General features: G+C 29.4%; 1 protein-coding gene across 2 annotated transcripts in view; it reads right to left on the reverse strand.

The window, feature by feature from the left end:
* The window catches only part of LOC129917422 (diuretic hormone receptor), a 119,164-nt gene that overhangs the window by 20,684 nt on the left and 78,744 nt on the right, over positions 1–19,736 (reverse strand). For both annotated transcript variants that reach the window (XM_055997690.1, XM_055997689.1), the window contains exons 9-10: positions 7,467–7,655; positions 7,086–7,210 (exon numbers count right to left, since the gene is read on the reverse strand). In XM_055997690.1, coding sequence (XP_055853665.1) covers positions 7,086–7,210; positions 7,467–7,655 — 314 coding nt within the window. The remainder of the gene's footprint in view (positions 1–7,085; positions 7,211–7,466; positions 7,656–19,736) is intronic.

The raw sequence follows: 19,736 nt of genomic DNA on the forward strand, positions 1-19,736 counted from the left end.
TTGATAAATATCCTGTTTAAAAATTATTTCAACGAAAAGGAATAAACCAAATTTGAACGACTAATAATATTGTTTAAATAAAATTGAAATCTTTATGATCAGCTGCAATTTTACAAAAATAGAATAGAAACGACACGCACGAAGAAAAAACGATAAAATTTCCTCAAAGGTTTTCGGACTTAAAATTACCTCAGAAAGCTTTAGTTATCTTCTGTGGCGGTGATTGTTTGGGAGTTGGGACCCAATATAAAAGAAACAAATCGATCGGACCATAAGAACAAAATTATTAATATTAATTATTGAAATACATGGTATAAAAATAAATAGTAATAATAAGAGAAGTTTTTTTTTTTTAATTTCCCACAAAAGGTTAAATTTGGTGTAGGCCCTCTTTTGATGCAAGGTCCTCAATTCCTATCGTTTTTGCAAAAAAAATTGTATTTAAGAACTATGTCAACCAATTCTGAAAAATTTGGATTTTAATATCTCCAAAAAAACATCACATTATTCAATGCAAATTAAACAATAAAAATGTATTTTATTAGAAATAAGTTAAGTTGAAGTCAATTGTAAATAGAAAAAAATTCAATTAGATTACACTGGTCGGCAACGAAAAAAGAGCTAGAACCAAACAATATTTTTCTAAAGGATTTTTGTGTGCTGAGTTCGAATCCGAAGTCAAATTTTCACTGACACGTCTGGTTTTTGAAATACTTAAATATAAACAGGTCAAAAACGCATTTTTCCTGTACATTTGACGTCGAATTTAACCACCGTAAAAATTTTGTTTTTGAAATTCTTCTTATGAAATCTCAAAACGCAATATATTATCGTCCTAAATATATTTACATTTTTTCAAAATTATTTTTTTTTCTCAAAGATATTGGAAAAGATATTTATGATTGATTAAAAATCAAAAGGAACTTCATTGAAAATTAATTGTTGTGACTTTTTAGTGAAAATAAGGATGAGTGTAGCTCAAAAACTAGACGTGATAGAACAAAACTGAAAACAGTTTTGAATTCAGCACACTTAAGTCAATTAGAATCACCTCACAAAGTTCTTGCTCCCTACTTTTTTTTTTATTTTTGCGGACCAGTGTTATTATGCAATGCAATAAAACATCTATTCCTTGCCTCTTTGTTGAAAAACAATTTCTAAGAATTTTGATCATAAAGTGGATCCAAAACTGATTTATATTAAGAGCAAAAGAAAGCTTACATTTGTATCCCCATAAAATTTGTTTTCTAACTAGGGCCTATTTATAAAAGTAAGAATCCAAAAGTTAACCTCCTCAAAATCATTCATCCGCCCCAAATACAAAGAACAATTTTATATACATTTTATCTCCAAACCACTTTTATTTAAAAGTAAAATAATTTAGATTTAAGAATGAGAATATATGAAATAACGTATACCACTTCCGAGAATTACATATTTACTCAAGTTGTCATGTGTGAATAACCACAAAACTGTTGATATTTTTATCACCTGAATAAATCCACATCTACTCTGTAAAGCAGAAAGACCACAATTTTTACCTTTTGCTGTCATTTTAGTATAAGTCTGTTCATTTTGTAGCTACTACTCGTATATATCCTTCAGAATCACTGGTGAGGAAAGATGATAAAATGATGATGGAGCAAAAATTCTGAATAAAATAAAAGAGAAAATGCTAAAAGCAACCGCACAATAATGGATTCTGAATGACTCAATTAAGTGCAGTCATGGACCAAATTGTTAGCAAAATTAATTTAAATGTCTTCTGGCGGCAGAATAGAAATGAAAAAAAAAAAAAAAAAATGTTACAATGTTGAGAAAAGGATGGATGTTCATTTTGTATGCAGATCTTACTGTTTCAATTTACTTGGATGAATTGTGCTTTTTTGAAATCCTAATTTTTCACTTTGTTTTTATTTTTTTGTTTAATGAATTTTTGTCATCAACTTGGGACGTGGTGATTCCTAAAGTTTATACTGAATCAAAGGAATTAGCTTTGATTTTACTAAAGGAATTTCTTGACGTTCTTTCTTGCTTTTATTAAGATTGGAAAATTCGGAAACTTCAACTTAATGTTAGCAGATATTTTTTTGACTTTTAAACATACAAAAATATGTAAGCAATTTTGTTAGCAATAAGACATTAATTAAATTTGGCATGATCGTTTCGTTTGTAACAAAACCTAAGGACCAAAAGAGTTCATGAAAAATTTTATCACATAATAAAACCAAAATTATATTGAAATAAAATTTGTCAGAAACTAGTCTTTATAAGAGCTTAAAAAAGCAATGAACGGAAATAATTTGAGGCTTTTTGTTTTAATTTATGTATTTAGGTATGTATATTCAAATTTAAGAGCTGCCACAAAAAAAAAAGATTAGTTCATAGTTTAAGTATCTATATTTTTTTTTTGATTACTTAGTCTATACCATAATATTTTTTTGTAAGATTATAAACATAAAAGCAAACAACTATTATTTGAAAGCATACAATTTATTAAAAAAAACTTTTTTCATGACTAAAACATCACAACATGTTTGAATATATTTTATAAAGAACGTTTTATATCAAATCATGGAAATATGTTCAAAAGCATAGTATTAAAACAACGATTGTTAAAAATCCTTTTTTTTTTTAATATTTCTTACTTTATGTTTAGCCATTATATGCACTTCCATTATGGGTCATCTATAAATATTATATGTACATTTTGTTTTATTGGAAAATTATTTTTAATTGATTTAGCACATAAAATATTGCTAAAACGGAAGCTCTTAAAGGTAGTAATTTGAAACTTAGTTTTAGAATTTTTTATCTTCAAAATATTTTTAGTTCAAAGATTTCTATTAACTTAGGTATATTAAAAAAAAATCTTCTTACTTAAAAAAAAAATTTTTTTGTATTTAACCTTTGACTTAATTTACCATCTATTAAAAGGTAAATGGCTGTTATTTTACGTAAATATTTTGAATTCGCTGCAAAACACTCCATACAAGAATTTTGTTTCTTTATTTTAAGTTTAACTGACCCAAAAAAATCATCTGCAATTCAAAAATTGAGCTTTGCATTTTAATGGAACTACGAGTATCTTTGCCGAACAGATAAATAACTAAAAAGTAACTACATACAAACTGTATCCAAATTGAGATATTGAAACAAAACTGAGGATACAAAAAAACACATGGTTTGAATTTGGAATTTATTATGCCTAAAGTTTATTTGAAAATTTTTTCTTTTTTAAAAACGTTAGTGTTACTCGTAATGTTAGTTTTTATGCCGTTCAGTAAGTTTTATTGCAGAAATGAAAATTCAATGTATTTTTATGGATCAGAGGATTCGCTATGAATATTGCTAAAGTCCTAAAGTTTGGGAATTTTAGCAGCATATATAAGTGTTTTTTTTTTATTTTCTTTAAAACAAAAAAATTTCGGATTTTCGGGTTGAAACCCCCCCCCCCTGCGTTCGCCCCTGCTATCAACTATCAGCGGATTGTTCTACAGAACATTCGACAGAAAATTTAAATTTTTTATCTGTCTACAAAGAAATAAAGTACAATTTATTAAAAATTTTGCTTCTACTTTTTGGAAACAATTAGAAATATGGTATCAGAAAAAAAAAACTTTTTACGGTTTTAGTTTTAAAAATTTAAAAAAAAAATTTCCAAAAATGATACGAAATATTTTTTTCAAATTAATTTTTTCTTTCCTCTTATTTTTTGGGCTAGTGTATTTATTCAACTTTCTTGACTTATTTATATTTATTTATATCAACACTACCGAAAAATTTGTATCAAAAGATAATTTAATTTTTGACATTGACTGTCTCACAAGTTATTGTGGACTCAACAGAAATTAAGATCATTGCATGAGTTTCCATAAGTTTGCATGAAGCAGTTTTTCTCGGAACTTTAATTTTGCAGATTCTTGGTTTTGGCTTTGTGCCCACGAAATACGAGCTTGTAAGTTAGGTTGACATCTCAGTCATCAAATCATATTTCTAGGAGTTTTCATTTTTCTTGCATATTTTTTTTAACTTTTGAATATATTGGTTAGTTAAATTTGGCGATGTTATTTTTTTTATAAGTACAAATAAAGAATTGAATCGTCAGTTGTAAGAACGGAATAAGTCCGAAATTGACTTTTTTATGCACTTTTTTAGGCGTAGATACATCTTCCAAGTTGAAAAAAAAAACAAAAAAGTTTTATAAGTTTGAAGGACAGAATCAATCCAGGATTTTAGGGTATTGATTATGTCTTAACTAAGACGTTCACGAGTTTTGATTTCAGAAAACGTTGAAAACGTTATAAGAGAAGATAATACTGCGGAGTGCTATTAAATGAGAGGTTGGAAATTGAAGATAGGGGTGCAAAAGCCCCCTTTTTGGTCTTTTTTCAATATATCTAGTAAAAAAAGCATAATTTTGATAAATTGATCTTTAAACTTGCTGTAGAGAATAAAATTAATATCGAAAAAAGGTTTTTTAAAACCTAAAAAGAAATTCTATACCAAAACAGTCCAAAAAAACATGAAAAAAAAATCAAGAAAAGCGATTTTTTGAGTTTTTTTGCCTTTTTAACGGTATTTTTTTTTTTGGGCTGAGATAGTCATATGCATTGCTCTAAATAAAAACAGAAGAATAAATTTTACTTGAAAATTATAGGCTCAAAAAGTTTTTTCATTAAAAAATAACCAAAGAATGACCATTCGAACCTATCTTTAATTTTCAATTTTTTGTTTTACTCAAGTAAAAAATAGACCACAACAAAAAATTTTGTTTTACTATGTATAACACTTTTCTGTTTTGATTACTCAAACTCTTTCAATAGTTAATCGATTGCTAGCATTAAAACTTTTGTTTTAAACACATTATATGTTTATTTCATTCAAAATTTGGCTTTTGGGTGAAATTTCAAACCGTAAGTTGTAAGAATGGAATAAGTCCAAAGTTTTTAAACCGTTATACCTGTCTACCAGAAAAAACACACATCACAACACCTAATTCCCAATATATCCTTCCTTACCCATCCAGATTCCTTCCCACCCTTACCCTGGGGATCACAATGGATCCATCGAGATCCGAGTGGGATGATTCGACTTGTAGGATTATCACCCCGTTCAACCTAACCTAACCTACCAGAAAAAGATAGAAATAAAATTTTTGTCTCATTCTACTCAAATCTACATAATCTTTATTTTATCTGAAGGTCAAACATTTGAAAACAGTAAATTACAGAAGCTATTCAGTTTCTTGCGTTTTCCCAACAATTTTGCAAAATGGACTTATTCCGTTCTTACAACTTGCGATTCAATTAAGCAAATCCATTTTCCTGCGATAAGGTATTTTTTAGAGGAAATTAGAGGATTTTGTACTAGCGATAGAGGATTTTGTACTAGCAATATTTCCCATTACACACTGTGAATAAAATTCAATTTGTAAGAAATTTCTTCAAATTGCTGCAGTTGGTATAATTACCAAGAACCAAATAGGTATTACTTACATACACGGTTGCCGGAGTGGGTAGGATCCTACCAAACTGGGTAGGTTTTTTTTACCTTGGGTAGGTTGGTAGGTTTGAAGTCAATTTGGTAGGTTTTTCCAAGTTCTTTCTCTAAAATAATTTTATTTTTAATAATAGACAAAAAAAATTGTAATTATGTCAAATCTACCCAAAATATTTGTGCCAAACAAATGTGCCCATCTAAACCGAGAGTAATAATATTAAGTAGTGTATGTAAACGCAGTATCCTCATTGTTGGTGTCTGAACTCATCCATTTTCATGTTTTGTGTTGACACTAACTTCACATTCTTGATTAGTGGTTTCTACATAATGGGATTACAAATTTATTTTAAAACTTTTTTTCCAAAAAATTATTTATAAAAAATTGTTTTTTTAAAAAACGGCTCTAACGATTTTGAAAATTTTTTTTACGTTAATATATCAATCAAAACTGCATACTTGTTTAAACGAATTTTATTTTTTTTTTTCCAAATTTCTATATAAAAAGTCTTAAAAATTTAAGCAACTTTAACTCCAAGAGCAAGTTCGTGCGACCCAGTCGTGCATTTTATTTTTTTAAACAAGAATTTATTCTCTTAAAATCGAAAATTTTCGTTGGGTAGGTTTTTCTTTGAATTGGTAGGTTTTTTTGGAAACTTTGGTAGGAAATTTTTTATGCGAGTGGCAACCGTGCTTACATAATTTAAATATCTAGGAGAAAGGGTGTTTTTTTGAGAAAGTTAGATATTATAACCTCAACCTTATCGGAGCAATAGAAACATATTTTAAATGATTTAAGCGTTTTTTAAAACTTGAATTAAAAAAAAAAATTTGAGTCTAGATAATAAGAAGGGATTTAATTTGAGATATAAAATCTAATTTTTCATTTCTTCGAAAAACATACTTTCTCATCTTGGATATTTGAATGAAATAAACTCTTTTTTTGTTCTTGGTTATCATACCAACTGCAACAGTTTCACCGAATTTCACAGGACGTAGTGAATTTTATTGACATACCAAAATACTTTTCATAACAACAAGAAAAATAGCAGCCAAAAAATTGTTATTCCTTATTTGTCATTATGTCAAATTTTGTTAAGATATCAGATCAGTACCTACAGTTTTTAAAAGCATCTCTGAAAAAATGTTTGCGATTCTGCCTGACAATACAATTTTGGAAACTGCGATTGGGATAAAACTTTGTATAATGAAAGCTTAACTTAAGAGTGTTATTTTGGTAAAATATGGCTAACTTTCAAGTTAACAACAAGAACAGTGCCAAAGAAAAAAGGCAAAAAAAAGATATTTGTTATTCAAAATCAAAATAAGGATTTACACAATTTCGTGTCAAAAATAAATTAAAAACCCGTGGTATTATATTGTCAAAAGAAAAACTTCTTAAAAGTTGTTTATACATTGACAAAATTAATCAAACTTTTATCAATGACAATCATAATGACAACATGCTTAAAAGTATTTATTTCGTTAACAGTGCATATTAAAGATATATAAAACAAAAAAAGAAAAACTTTTTATATAAACTTGAAAAAATAACAAAGAATTTTCATATCAAAAAATTGACTTACCTCCGGCTCTGTCTGAGCTGTCCTATCCGAATATTGCGTTCATCTTGCCACCTTGATATATAATGCCGCAAGGCAGTTCGAACTTCTGAATTAAGAAAACAATAAAATAACGAAACTGAAAATCCCTAGATAATTTTGTTTTCCATCATCGTGAATAAAGAAACCAGAAAACAATATTCAGCCAGCCAGGAAAGTCAGTCAGCCATGAGGAAAATATTTACCACAAACAAAAAAAAAAAAAAAAACAAAAAAAAAAATACAAAAGAAAAAAAAAGAAAAGTAACAAGAAAAATTATCCAAGTTAGTTGCATTTCCCTCGACAGAAATTAATATAAATCTTCAAGCCCCCTCCCCTCCCCAAACGACTTCACAACTTCTTACCTGCGTACTGAGAAGTACGGCACGAATAATGGCAAATATATTGCTCATAACACCTTTTTCATTCGGCCCTGCCAGCACAACCAGATAAGTTATACCAAATAATGGTATAAGGACGAGTAGGGCTTTAGCTGCTTTTCGGTATTGCCGTGTCTCTACGGTATTTGCAGACCGTAATTTTGTTATGAGCACCTGTAAATGCAAAAACAAAACCAATTTACTTAAATTCATTCAAAATAATTAATGGCTTCTTAACTAAAAAAAAAAATAAAGGATTCTCAAGTCCAGTTTTATTTTCAAATAAAATAAATGAATATACATTTTTATATGGAATCAAAAATAAAAAAGATTCAAAAAAACTGCAATTAAAATTTAATATATTTTTAACTCTAAAAGTACTCAAACTGCTGATTCTGCTGTGATTTCCATCTAATGGAAATTTCAAATTAACAATGTGTAATTAAAAACCAACAACAAGGAGACGTATGGTGAATGCTAATTTCAGAACAAAATGATAACCACCAACGACGATGATGATGGAGTTTTTTTTTTGAAAATTATAATAAAGACACATCCCTTATTTTGCAAAAAATAAGTAAAAAAAAATAAAACGATGATATAGCATTTTCATGTTTTAGAAGATTTATGCTAATTTAGTTCATGTAGCTCAAAAATTTCCATACCACACCAAAAACTCTATACACACATTGATTGACGTCAGAATAAATTTTCAAATCCATTAGAACAAAAAGAAACTTCCAACACATGTATGTACTTACTTCGTTGGAACAATTTTTCATATTAAATTATTTATTAAAATATGTTACTCTTGTCCTGAATGGGAAAATGTGGATATGTGATGTGAATTCTATTTTTAGGGATGTAAGTTTTTTTTTTTTGTATTTAATGTCAAATGAACAAAAAGAAAAATAATCCTTGTGAGTAATTTTGTCGCAGAATCATTAATGTGTATATTTTGTGGGTGTGATAAAGAGAATAAGATTAATTTGAGATGAAATTAGTAATTTTGTTCTTATTTTGTGATCTTTTATGGAAAAACTGCTGAAATTAGGATTTGACAACATACACAAATAGTTAAGATGGTTTTTTGTGACGTTTAAGTTTAGCTGACAGCAAAAAAGTTGATATTGGTAGTAAACAATCTAACTATCAATCTTTGTCATTAAGAAGCGTTAAAAAAATTTTGACGTCACGTTAAAGTACAAAAAAAAGGCAATGAAATTATTCGTTTTGGTCTTTTAAGATTTAGTTTATTCCCTTAATTTGGCTTATTTTATGAAAAATTGCATTTTTAATATGGTAAAGTATCCTACTATATAAAAAAAATCAAAATGTGCAACTTTTTGTAGACCAAAATTTTTCCATAAGATTTTATGAAGGGGCTATGCGAAGTTTGCATCCCCAACTGCCCAAGGTTAGCACAGGATAGCAAAACATTTTTTATTCTTTTTCCCACCATTTTTCAAAAAGTTATATAAAAATTTTTTTTTTTTTCATTTCAGAAACTGAAAAATTGTGACTTTTTCCTGAGAAAATATCGTTAGTTTAACCGTGGTTCGTTTGTCCCAGATTTTTTTTTCGCTAGCCCAACTTTAGTTTAAAAATTGTGACAGAAAAACTTTTTTCAAAATACCAACCTCTTAAAAATCAAAAGGAGAATGGGCAAATTTGTAAGGAAAGAGGACGTTCCGCTTCCAGGAATGAATTTGTTGTTTTGCAATTTGTTGTGATGCAATTGAGTCTTACATACATTGAGCAGAAGTCTTGTCCTTCTTAAGTACTTCACAAACGGTTAAAATGCATTTTTGCATTTAACACTTTATGTAAATTGTCTCAATGTAATAACTTTAACGTGTATTTTAAGTCCAAAATATGATGCTATATCATTTTCCCTGAGTTTGAAGATCTTTACCCAAAATATTGGGTTTTTAAAACAACAATTTCGAGCCTGTTTTAATAGTTTTTTTTTTCAATTTTTCTTTGGTAGTTTGAATCGTTTGAAAACTCTCAAAGAAAATCTCAAAGTTGTTGGCTTTAAAAGTTAATATTTTGACTTCTAATGTGCGCATATTCAAAATTGAGGTTTTCAGACTTAGAAAAAATGATAGAGCATCAAATTTTATACTTAAAATTAAAATATAATTCAATTTTTCTTTCGGATATTGCACGATGCATTTCAATATCTTCCATTCGAAATGCAATACAACAAAACGGCCATAGGAAAAGTTTTTCCAATGTTTTTTTTTTTTTTCATTGAAAAATTATCCTTCCTACAGCTTTTCTCAATAAGCCATGGTGAGGTTATTCCAACAAGTTCCTTCACTCTTTTAAACATACAATTAGTCAAGGTAAAGCTCCGTGAAGCCAAAACTGCGACCCCTAAAATCCCCAAAAATTACTTTTTTCAAAAATTCAAACTTCTGTCGTTTGTCCACCTCGAGTTCTTTTCATATACGTCGTTTGTCCATCCTACGTTTAGGAGATATTCAAAATACAAAAATTGCACCGAACAATTCAAAATTACTCCAAATTCTTAACAAAAGTTACGCATACACCATAGTGACTTTCTTAGTTTCCTCTAATTTAATCACTGATTGAATAGCAAAACCATCTGAACTTTTTTGTCGTTTGCTAACTGACTGTGGGGCTTACACGGATCTGTATAATTTTTGTTCTTCTTTATAGTCAACAAAACACCTTAAATTATAAAAAAATTATATACATTGAAAAAATGCTTTGATGATGTCTTCTCCATTTTCTATTCTATGTACAGTGACGAGCAAAAGTGGTCAAATGTTTTGCCTTTTTTGAGAAAGTTGTTTAAACTTAGTGTTCTTTACATGAATTAAATCGTTTTTATTTTATTATTTTTCTATATTATGCCAGCATTTGTTTTCCTGATTAAAATTTTAAAAAGTGCTTCATTGTCCAAAAATGGAGAGTATCATATTGGTATTTGGACTTGACCAATTCTGCTCGTTTTGGAAAAAGGCTTTTGTTTCAATATATTGAGTGTACTAGAATTAATTTTTACCACTTTTAACCACTTTTAACAATGCCTCGAGATAGGATCTATCAATCTGTGAAGAAATAATTTTAAAATTCGGTCGTATTTCAGCTTAATGGAAAGCTCAAAGCTCATCGCTTTTAGACTTGTGTTTTTTTTACTGCGCTAACAATTTCTTCAAAAATTTCAACAGATTTTCAGCCAAAATGGGTCAGGGCCTTATGCTGACTACGCAACTGTCTTAAATTTCTGATTTCCGAAGCAATATTTGACAATTTTAAAGGTTTTGGTGGGGTCTTCATCTAGTTGAAAAATTATATCAGACAACACGGAGTCTTCTTTTGCCAAAAAACTTGGTAAATTGTTTCGTTTTATATCAGGATAGGTTCGCTTGTTCATTATTTTTTCAAAATTAGCTAGCAATCCACAAGATAACACCGGAAAATATTCTTGAGTCCATAATAATTTATGTCCGTTCTATAAACTTGATAGTGCTGAAATGTTTTTTCCAGTTTTGGATAGTAACTAGATTTGCATTCTATTTCTTCTGTGTTCTCGTCAATCCAATCTACTTTTCCCATTGGTTATTGGTTCCTCTTTGTTGGTTATAGTTAAAGTTTTAGTAAAAGTTTTAGTAAAAATTCATCTAACCTAACGATTTTTGACTTGAAAAAAGGTTTGGTGATGTTCTGTTTGAGTTTTTGGGGGGAGTTCCCGACCTTTGATAAAATTTGAAGATATGATGAAGAGGAAAATCTATCTTGATATAAAACGGTACAATTTAACAAGTTTTTTTTGGCAAAAGAAGACTCCGTGTCGTGTGATATCATTTTTCAACTACATGAAGACCCCACCAAAACCTTTAAAATTGTCAAATATTGCTTCGGAAATCAGAAATTTAAGACAGTTGCGTAGTCAGCATAAGGCCCTGACCCATTTTGGCTGAAAATCTGTTGAAATTTTTGAAGAAATTGTAAGCGCAGTAAAAAAACACAAGTCTAAAAGCGATGAGCTTTGAGCTTTCCATTAAGCTGAAATACGACCGAATTTTAAAGTTATTTCTTCACAGATTGATAGATCCTATCTCGAGGCATTGTTAAAAGTGGTTAAAAGTGGTAAAAATTAATTCTAGTACACTCAATATATTGAAACAAAAGCCTTTTTCCAAAACGAGCAGAATTGGTCAAGTCCAAATACCAATATGATATTCTCCATTTTTGGACAATGAAGCATTTTTTAAAATTTTAATCAGGAAAATTAATAGTGGCATAATATAGAAAAATAATAAAATAAAAACGATTTAATTTATGTAAAGAACACTAAGTTTTAAACAACTTTTTCAAAAAATGCAAAACATTTGACCACTTTTGCTCGTCACTGTATATTAGGCCGGTCCTTATTTGCTTTTTTTCGAAAATTAATTAACTAAGACATCCGCTCAATCGTCTCCAAATAAATAATAAAAAATCCTCTAATTTTTTCAGATTTTTATCTATACCCCTTACTCGCCCTGTAACAAGGTGAAATTCTAGTACTTGGACTTTGCGTCTGATTTTTTGATTTTTGAATATATCTCCTTTACGGCTTGAACCTAAAAAAAATCGAAAGGAAATCGATTTTTTTCATATACCTATAACTTGTAGTATACTTTTTTTTTAGATTTACCAAAAACGGCTCAAGCAATTTTTCGCAAACTTCGTCAACACGTTAATAGACAATGTTTTAATAATGTTGCATGCTAAAAATTTTCATTAGTGTTTTAATTTCCTTGTAAAAAATATCAGAAAACTATATAAATTTACAAGGAAACTAAAACACGAATGAAAGTTTTTAGTATGCAAAATAACTTAAACATTATCTATTAACGTGTTGACGAAGTTTGCGTAAAATAGCTTGAGCCGTTTTGGATCTAAAAAAAGTATACTTCAAGTTATAATAAGTACAAAAAAAATCGATTTCCTTTTCGATTTTTTTGAGGTTCAAGAATATATTTTTAAAAATATCTTGGAATGCAATATTACTAAGGATCATTGTTAGTTTAATTGTGCAAAATTAGAACAAAATCGATCAAGTCGTAAAGGAGATATGTAGAAAAATCAAAAAACCAGACGCAAAGTCCAAGTACTAGAATTTCACCTTGTTACAGGGCGAGTAAGGATTTTTTTATTATTTATTTGGAGACGATGGAGTGGATGTTTTCATGAACTTTGTGTTAAGGACCACCCTAATGTATATACAATTTTAATTTTTTTTTTTTGTACAACATACGGCTTTAGATTAAGTGCTAAAATGTTTGGAACAAAATATTTTGGGAGTTTAAAATTTTTTCAGTACAAATTTTTTATTTTGAATATCTCCTAAACGCAGGATTGATAAACGATGATTTTGTAAATATATCAAGAACTCGAGCTGAACAATCGAATGCAATTGGTTTTATACGTCTATCTCAAAATTTGAGCGTTTTAGGCTATTTTTCATTTTTCAGATTTCCTATGAAAAATAGGATTGCTCCAAAAAAGGATGGAAAAGGAAAAGTTTGTGTTCACAAAAGGTGGACAAACGAGTTTGGTTCAAAATTTTGAGGTCATAGCTATGGCTTCATGGAGCTTTACCTTGACTAATTGAAATATATATATATAACCGCAACAAAATCTTAATTTAGAAATACAAAACGATTTTGATTGTTGGATTGTTGATTTAAAAGCATTTTATCCTCCTTTACGTTATAATAACTCCAAAGTAATAATGTAATTTAAGACATGGTTTATATTTTATGGGATTTCTGATGCTAAATTCATCACTGATGCTAAATTCATAATGATAAGCTTTATTAAATCAAAAAAAGGGAGAGAGGTGACACCACAGAAAATCGCATTACATTACATAACAAAACATCCATTTACACATCCATGCACTTTGAGTAAAGTTTATTATAAAGGTACGAGTAATTGTAAGTGAATAGCAGCTGAGTCTGCTATATGAAAATACCTTGAGTTGTCTTCAAGTTTTCAACATCTTATCATATATTTAGACTTATTAATGAGATGATGTAATTTAAAATGTCTCTCGCATCTCAATACAGATAGAACTCACTTTGTTGTACTTTTTTTTTTCTCGCGGTATACTCTGCATCATCATGTCGTGGTAATGATATCAAATCATCATGTTACTTTACTATAAGCTTTACAGACATTTTCCCTTACTTATCATACCGACGTTAACTTACTTACGTTCATCACCATCGTTAGAAGGGTGACTGACATACGTTAGAAATATAACAGCAAGGTTCCTCTGGTATAAAATGAAAGGTAGGAGAGACTTGACACTTTTCCCTTTAAAAAACATGAAACACTGAAATTTTCCACATGATGCGAAGGAACATAACTCAAGACGACATGTATGTTATACAGCGAATGCTTCGTTTGCTCTAACTCGAAGAACAATAGGAAACATATTGCGCAACAATGCTTTCACAGCACACACATATACCTGAATAGGGGTCTGAAGAAAAGTTATTTGATCAAAGATAAATGCGAATGAAATTGTATCAAGTTTGACAAAAGTTCCTGGGCGTACCAGGTACGTTGTTGATATCAGCATCCTATGCTGTAGACATATGTGGTTAATTGCGTTAAGATTCATTTGTATGTACTTTCAAAGCAACAAACAATGGATACTGTAGTAGAACAAATGAAACAACATGATTTCAAAGTCCAAATAGAGATCTGGAATTCCATTGCAATTGTGTTTGCATGGAGCTTGAAATTATTTCGTCTAAAATGTCTGGTATAGGAATTATAGCTGGTTTAGCTGTTACAATTGAATTTATACCTTCTTGTACAAGGGACAAACAATAAGATGAAATTTACTGCTTTTTGATGTATTGTTTCATCACAAAATTTTTAAATTTTTGGAATTCAATTTCAAGAAGAATGTTTAGTGGGCTTGAAATGAATAAAAACTTCTGTAGGTCTATAAATTTTTAAGCGTATAATTTGGCTTTCTAAAAGAAGAATCTAGTTTTCCTTAGCCATTAACTAAACACATGTACACGCGACTGAAGTTATACTTCTCACTCAGTTTATTAAATGAATTTCATTTGATATTTTTAATTTTTATTATTTTTGTTTTATATTATTATTAAAATAATCAAACAGGATATTTTTTTAACAATCTCAGCTTATGGTGATCTTAACCCAAGACTTCCCTGAATAAAGTTATGCATGACAAAATCTTTATAATTGAAAATTAAGAATCTTCATACCAATTTCCGGGGCTAATTGATGATGGCGATAGATGGCTTTTATATCAACACAGTTTTAGTTTTAGTCTATGTTGCTTTCTTTTCCTTTTATTTATAAGTATTTACATGCCACATGCAACTTGCCACATGCAACTTGCCACATGCAACTTACCACATGATACTTGCCACAACAACATGAAACATGCAACTTGCCACGTGTTGTGTGTTTTTTTTACCGTACTACGGCGTACTGCATTTTTAAATACTAAAGTACTACCAACTCTAAAATTGAAACGACAGCCCTGCTGCCCAATTGTCTCGGAGATGGTGATCGCGTCATAATCCCTTTGACATTCTTGTCAAAAAACAAATTTTCATACCCACAGTCCCATAAGAAGTAGGTATAACTTCAAAAAAAGGTAAGAGAGAGATGTGGTAAAAAATTGTAAAGATAACGTGAGTGCCAGAAATACTTTTATTAGGGTAGGATGGTATAAGAGTGCGCGGTCGGTAAGAGTCGCAAAGCGATTTATTACGAATTGAAAGGGAATATAAGAGTGAATGCACTTATTTTGGAGAGATCTTAGTGAGTTTGATCTGCTGTTAAAACTTCATTCAAATGTGTTTGTAAACAGAGGTGCTAGGTAAGTTTTAGTTTTTTAGCCCTTTTTTTCGAATTTTTCTTGATAAACAAATTAAATTTTCTGCTTAACTACAAAGAATAACAATAAACAAAGTACGGGATAATGAAAAGTCGACAAAAATAAAACATTTGAGGAACACATAACTTTGGTCATAAAGTGCATTGTGAAATACATATAATTCTTCGATTACATGTCTAAACGTGTAAGAGTGCAGTGCGCACCATGATGAAGTATAAGAGTACGCGGGTTATAAGACCAGTAAATGGATCCAAAGCTATCCAAGGCTTCAAAATAACTGGCATTTTCCAATATAGAAGCAAGCAGTAGCTAAAAAAAAAAGCAATTCCTACCAAAAAGAAACCAAATACAAGTTTGACAAAAAAAAAGTGAATGGAAAATCTAGAATAGGTACATATATTGAAATTTTTTCAGAACCATTAGTCGAAGACTAAATAAAATGTTTCTTATTCAAGGAGTGATGGCTCGAAAATGCACTGTTTTTTTTTAAAGATAGGCAGTTTTATGTGCGACTTTTGTGCGAATTTACCCCTGCGCACTCTTACAAAACTAAGTCGCGCACTCGTACACAATAGTAGGTATGTATAAGAGTGCGCAAATGACATTATGTGGTTTTTTGTTTATAACTAATGAATTAATAGTTTTTTGTTGGGTTGGGGTCAAAATTCTGCCGGGGTCAAAATTCTTTTGTCAAAATTCTGCTTTCAAAATTCTGCTTTACAAAATTCTGCTTTCAAAATTCTGCTTTTCAAAATTCTGTTTTTCAAAATTCTGTTTTTCAAAATTCTGCTTTTCATAATTCTGTTTTTCAAAATTCTGCAAAAAATTAAAAAAGGGTTTGGAAAATGTTAAAAAGCGCGCGCTTTTAAACATTTTCCAAATTAATTTTTTGCAAAATTCTGTAAAATCATCTTCTTGAAAAATTATCTGTTTATTTGATTACTTATCTACATAATTTGCATTCTTTGAATGTATATTAATTTTTGTTTTATAAATGAATAAATTTGAAAATTTTAAGAAAAGGTTTTGAATACTAAACATTTCAGAAAATAATTCAAATTTTTTTAATTTTTGTCAAATAAAGATGAATATTCAAAAATTTGAATAAGAAAAGGAATATCTTGTATCAAACAACATCGGTTCCAATAAGTTATAGATTTTATTTGAAAGAAAGTCAGTCTATGCATTTTAAAAACTATTTGCGACACTTAAACAAAAAAATTTAGGAAAGTGCCAATGTTGAATTACATTAATGAGGTGTATTTTTCTTTAGTCAGCGCATACATATGCTATAAAAAAAAAACAGAATTGCAGAATTTTTTTGTTCAAGTATAATGCTGGCAGAATTTTGAAAAGCAGAATTTTAAAAAGCAGAATTTTGAAAAGCAGAATAGAAAAAAAGAAGAATTTTGAAAAACAGAATTTTCTTTAAAAAAGCAGAATTTTGAAAATCAGAATTTTGAAGCCAGAATTTTGACCCGATCCCTTTTTTGTTACCAGTTTTAAGATTTTTTCGTTGCTTTGATTTAGTTTATAATCAACCATATATAAAAAAGTAATTAAATTCTTGTTGTTATTGTTTTATTTGGTGTTTTGTCTAAAGTGCGCACTCTTGTACCACCTTGCCCTATTTGATAAGTCAAACATACATTAGTAATCTCTACGTTACTTCTTAATTTTCTATTTATTTATTAGTTATGAAATAATACTGTGATAAAATAAGTATAGATAATCTGTGACGAGGACTTTACCGTTTATGTCTAAAGTCCTCGGAAAAATCCGAACAAGGCAAATGGTTGATGTCCCTTAGCAATCTAGATTTAGAGCTAAACAGAGATGATCTATAGCACTGGTTAAAATTTTAGAGGACATAAGACTGAAATAGAAAGACTCTATTAATGGGCTCTTCAAAAGCTTTTGACAAAGTCGAACATCGAGTCCTTTGTCAAAAACTTAAGCACGATTTTGGTTTTTCGAATTCAGCTGTTTGTCTTATTAGTAGTTATTTGTATAAAAGAATTCAGGGTGTAATTTTTAATTTCCGCTTAAAATAACTTCCGCTTAAAATAAGTGGAATCCGCTTAAATTGAAAACCGACAAAAAATTAAAATTTTAAAAATTAAAATTTAAAACTTACAGTGAGATTTCAGCTTTAGATGCAGTTTATCATACTTTTTTCGAACAGTAAGATAGGGAAAGATAAAGTACTTGACTTATAACCCAATAGGTTCGATCACCAGTAGCTGCCAGTTTTTTTTTTTTATTTTTTTTTTTAAATTCTTCCACTCCACATAAAAATAAGATTTGTATTATTTTCCTCTAAAAATAAGTGGATTTCTTTCAAATTTGCATATTCAAGAAATTAAGAAGATTTTTCCGTTTTATTTAAAATTGTGGTCATCTTGATGGCAAAAAACTATGCAGGAATCCGCTTAATTTAATGCGGAATTCACTTGATTTTAGGTGGTCTTTTTTTCTTCGTGTATGTGCGTGATTTTGGTTAGTCTTGAAACCTGCACAATCTATCGATAAACTTTGTTCAAGCTTTTTTGTTTTTCTTGTTAAATCTATAACTGCTATTAAAAAAACAACGTTTCTGCATGTTTTTTCTGGAAAAATTCTAAATGACTCTGGATGAAAATTGTTAGATTTTGATTGCTTTCACTTACTGTCGAGATTAACTAAATGTAAAAAAAATAAATTGCACGACTGGGGTCGCACGTACTTGCTCTTATGCTTAAAGTAACTATAATGTTAAAGCTTTTCATTCAAGAAATTTAAAATTTGATATTTTGAAGAAATTTCATAAGTAGTATAAAAAATTTAAATCTGTTTTTATAATTAATTAAACTCCGTTTAAAATTATCTTAAAAAAAATAAAAAATATTCCATTTTATTTCTTGTATAAAAAGGTATTTTTAGAAAAAATTTTTCGAAAATTGTAGGAGCCGTTTTTTAAAAAAATAATTTTTTATATATAAAAATTTTTTAACATTTTTCAAAAAAAAAGTTGGTATGCCATTTTGAAGAAATAATTAATTTACACATAAAAACTAAATTTCAAAATTTTTCATTGATTCGTTTTCAAAAAATTGATTTTTCAAAAAAAAAATTTGAAATATTTTTAAAAAAACCAAAAATGCGTTTTTTGAAAATTTTCTAAAATTTTAATATTATTTTTACTTACACACTTTTGTATAAAAAATTTCATTTAAATCGGGTTAATGTTGTACGAGATTTTCAGAAACGAAAAAACCGTTCTATGACAGGTACCGTTAATAACGGTACAAAAAATATTTTTGAAGTTATACTTCTTATGGGAGGGTGGGTATGAAAATTTACTTTTTGACAAGAATGTCAAAGGGATTATGACGCGATCACCCTGGGTAGCAGGGCTGTCGTTTCACCTTTAGAGTAGGCAGTACTTTAGTATTTAAAAATGTAGTACGCCGCAGTACGGCAAACATAAAACACACAACACGTTGCAAGTTACATGTTTCATGTTGCAAGTTGCATGTGGCAAGTCGTATGTGGCAAGTTGTATGTGGCAAGTTGCGTGTAGCAAGTTACATGTGGCAAGTTGCATGTGGCAAGTTGCATGTGGTAATTTCCATGTGGCAAGTTGCCAGGGTTGCAAAAAGCTCACATTTCAGCTCAGCTCACAGCTCAGCTCAAATTTGAGCTAGGTACCATAGCTTAGCTCATTTGAGCTGAGCTGAGCTTAAAGTGAGCGCCCCAACTTCCAACGCCTATATCTCGGAATTTTGAAAAAAATGAAAAAAAAATTTTTTGATGCCAAAAGGTAGCGGGGACTCTAACCTACATTTGGGTACAACTCTCATTCCTGTAGGTCTACGCGTTCTCAAACCGGGAGAACTTAAAAGTAAAAAAAAAAATAGGCACGATTCTGAAAAAATAGGCATGATGTGGCGGTTTAACATGGAAGGCGATTTTTTAAAAATCTGATAATGTGCAAAGCGTAGGCCCATGACACAAGCTATCATTTGGCATCACTCCCAAAAATTGCTCTCAAGCGGTTTAATTTCCAGGAGCGTTCAAAGATTCGGGGATTTTTCGAAAAAAAAATTTACCCCAACTTTCAAACGCGATTTTCTCGGAATTTTGACTATTATGTGTAGTACTACACACAAAAATTTTAATCAAAATCGTTAGAGCCGTTTTTGAAAAAAATTAACTTTTCTATTTCCGTTATATGGCAGGTACCGTTAGTTTTGGTCATAAAAAAAAATTTCAATTTCCCCTCTAGGGAATCACCAAAAACTGCTAACCACCAAGTTTGAAGAAAATCACTTCACTCGTTTAGGCTGCAGCTCCAGATA

This window comes from Episyrphus balteatus, chromosome 1, assembly GCF_945859705.1.
Source record: "Episyrphus balteatus chromosome 1, idEpiBalt1.1, whole genome shotgun sequence".
Classification (NCBI taxonomy): Eukaryota; Metazoa; Arthropoda; class Insecta; order Diptera; family Syrphidae; genus Episyrphus; species Episyrphus balteatus.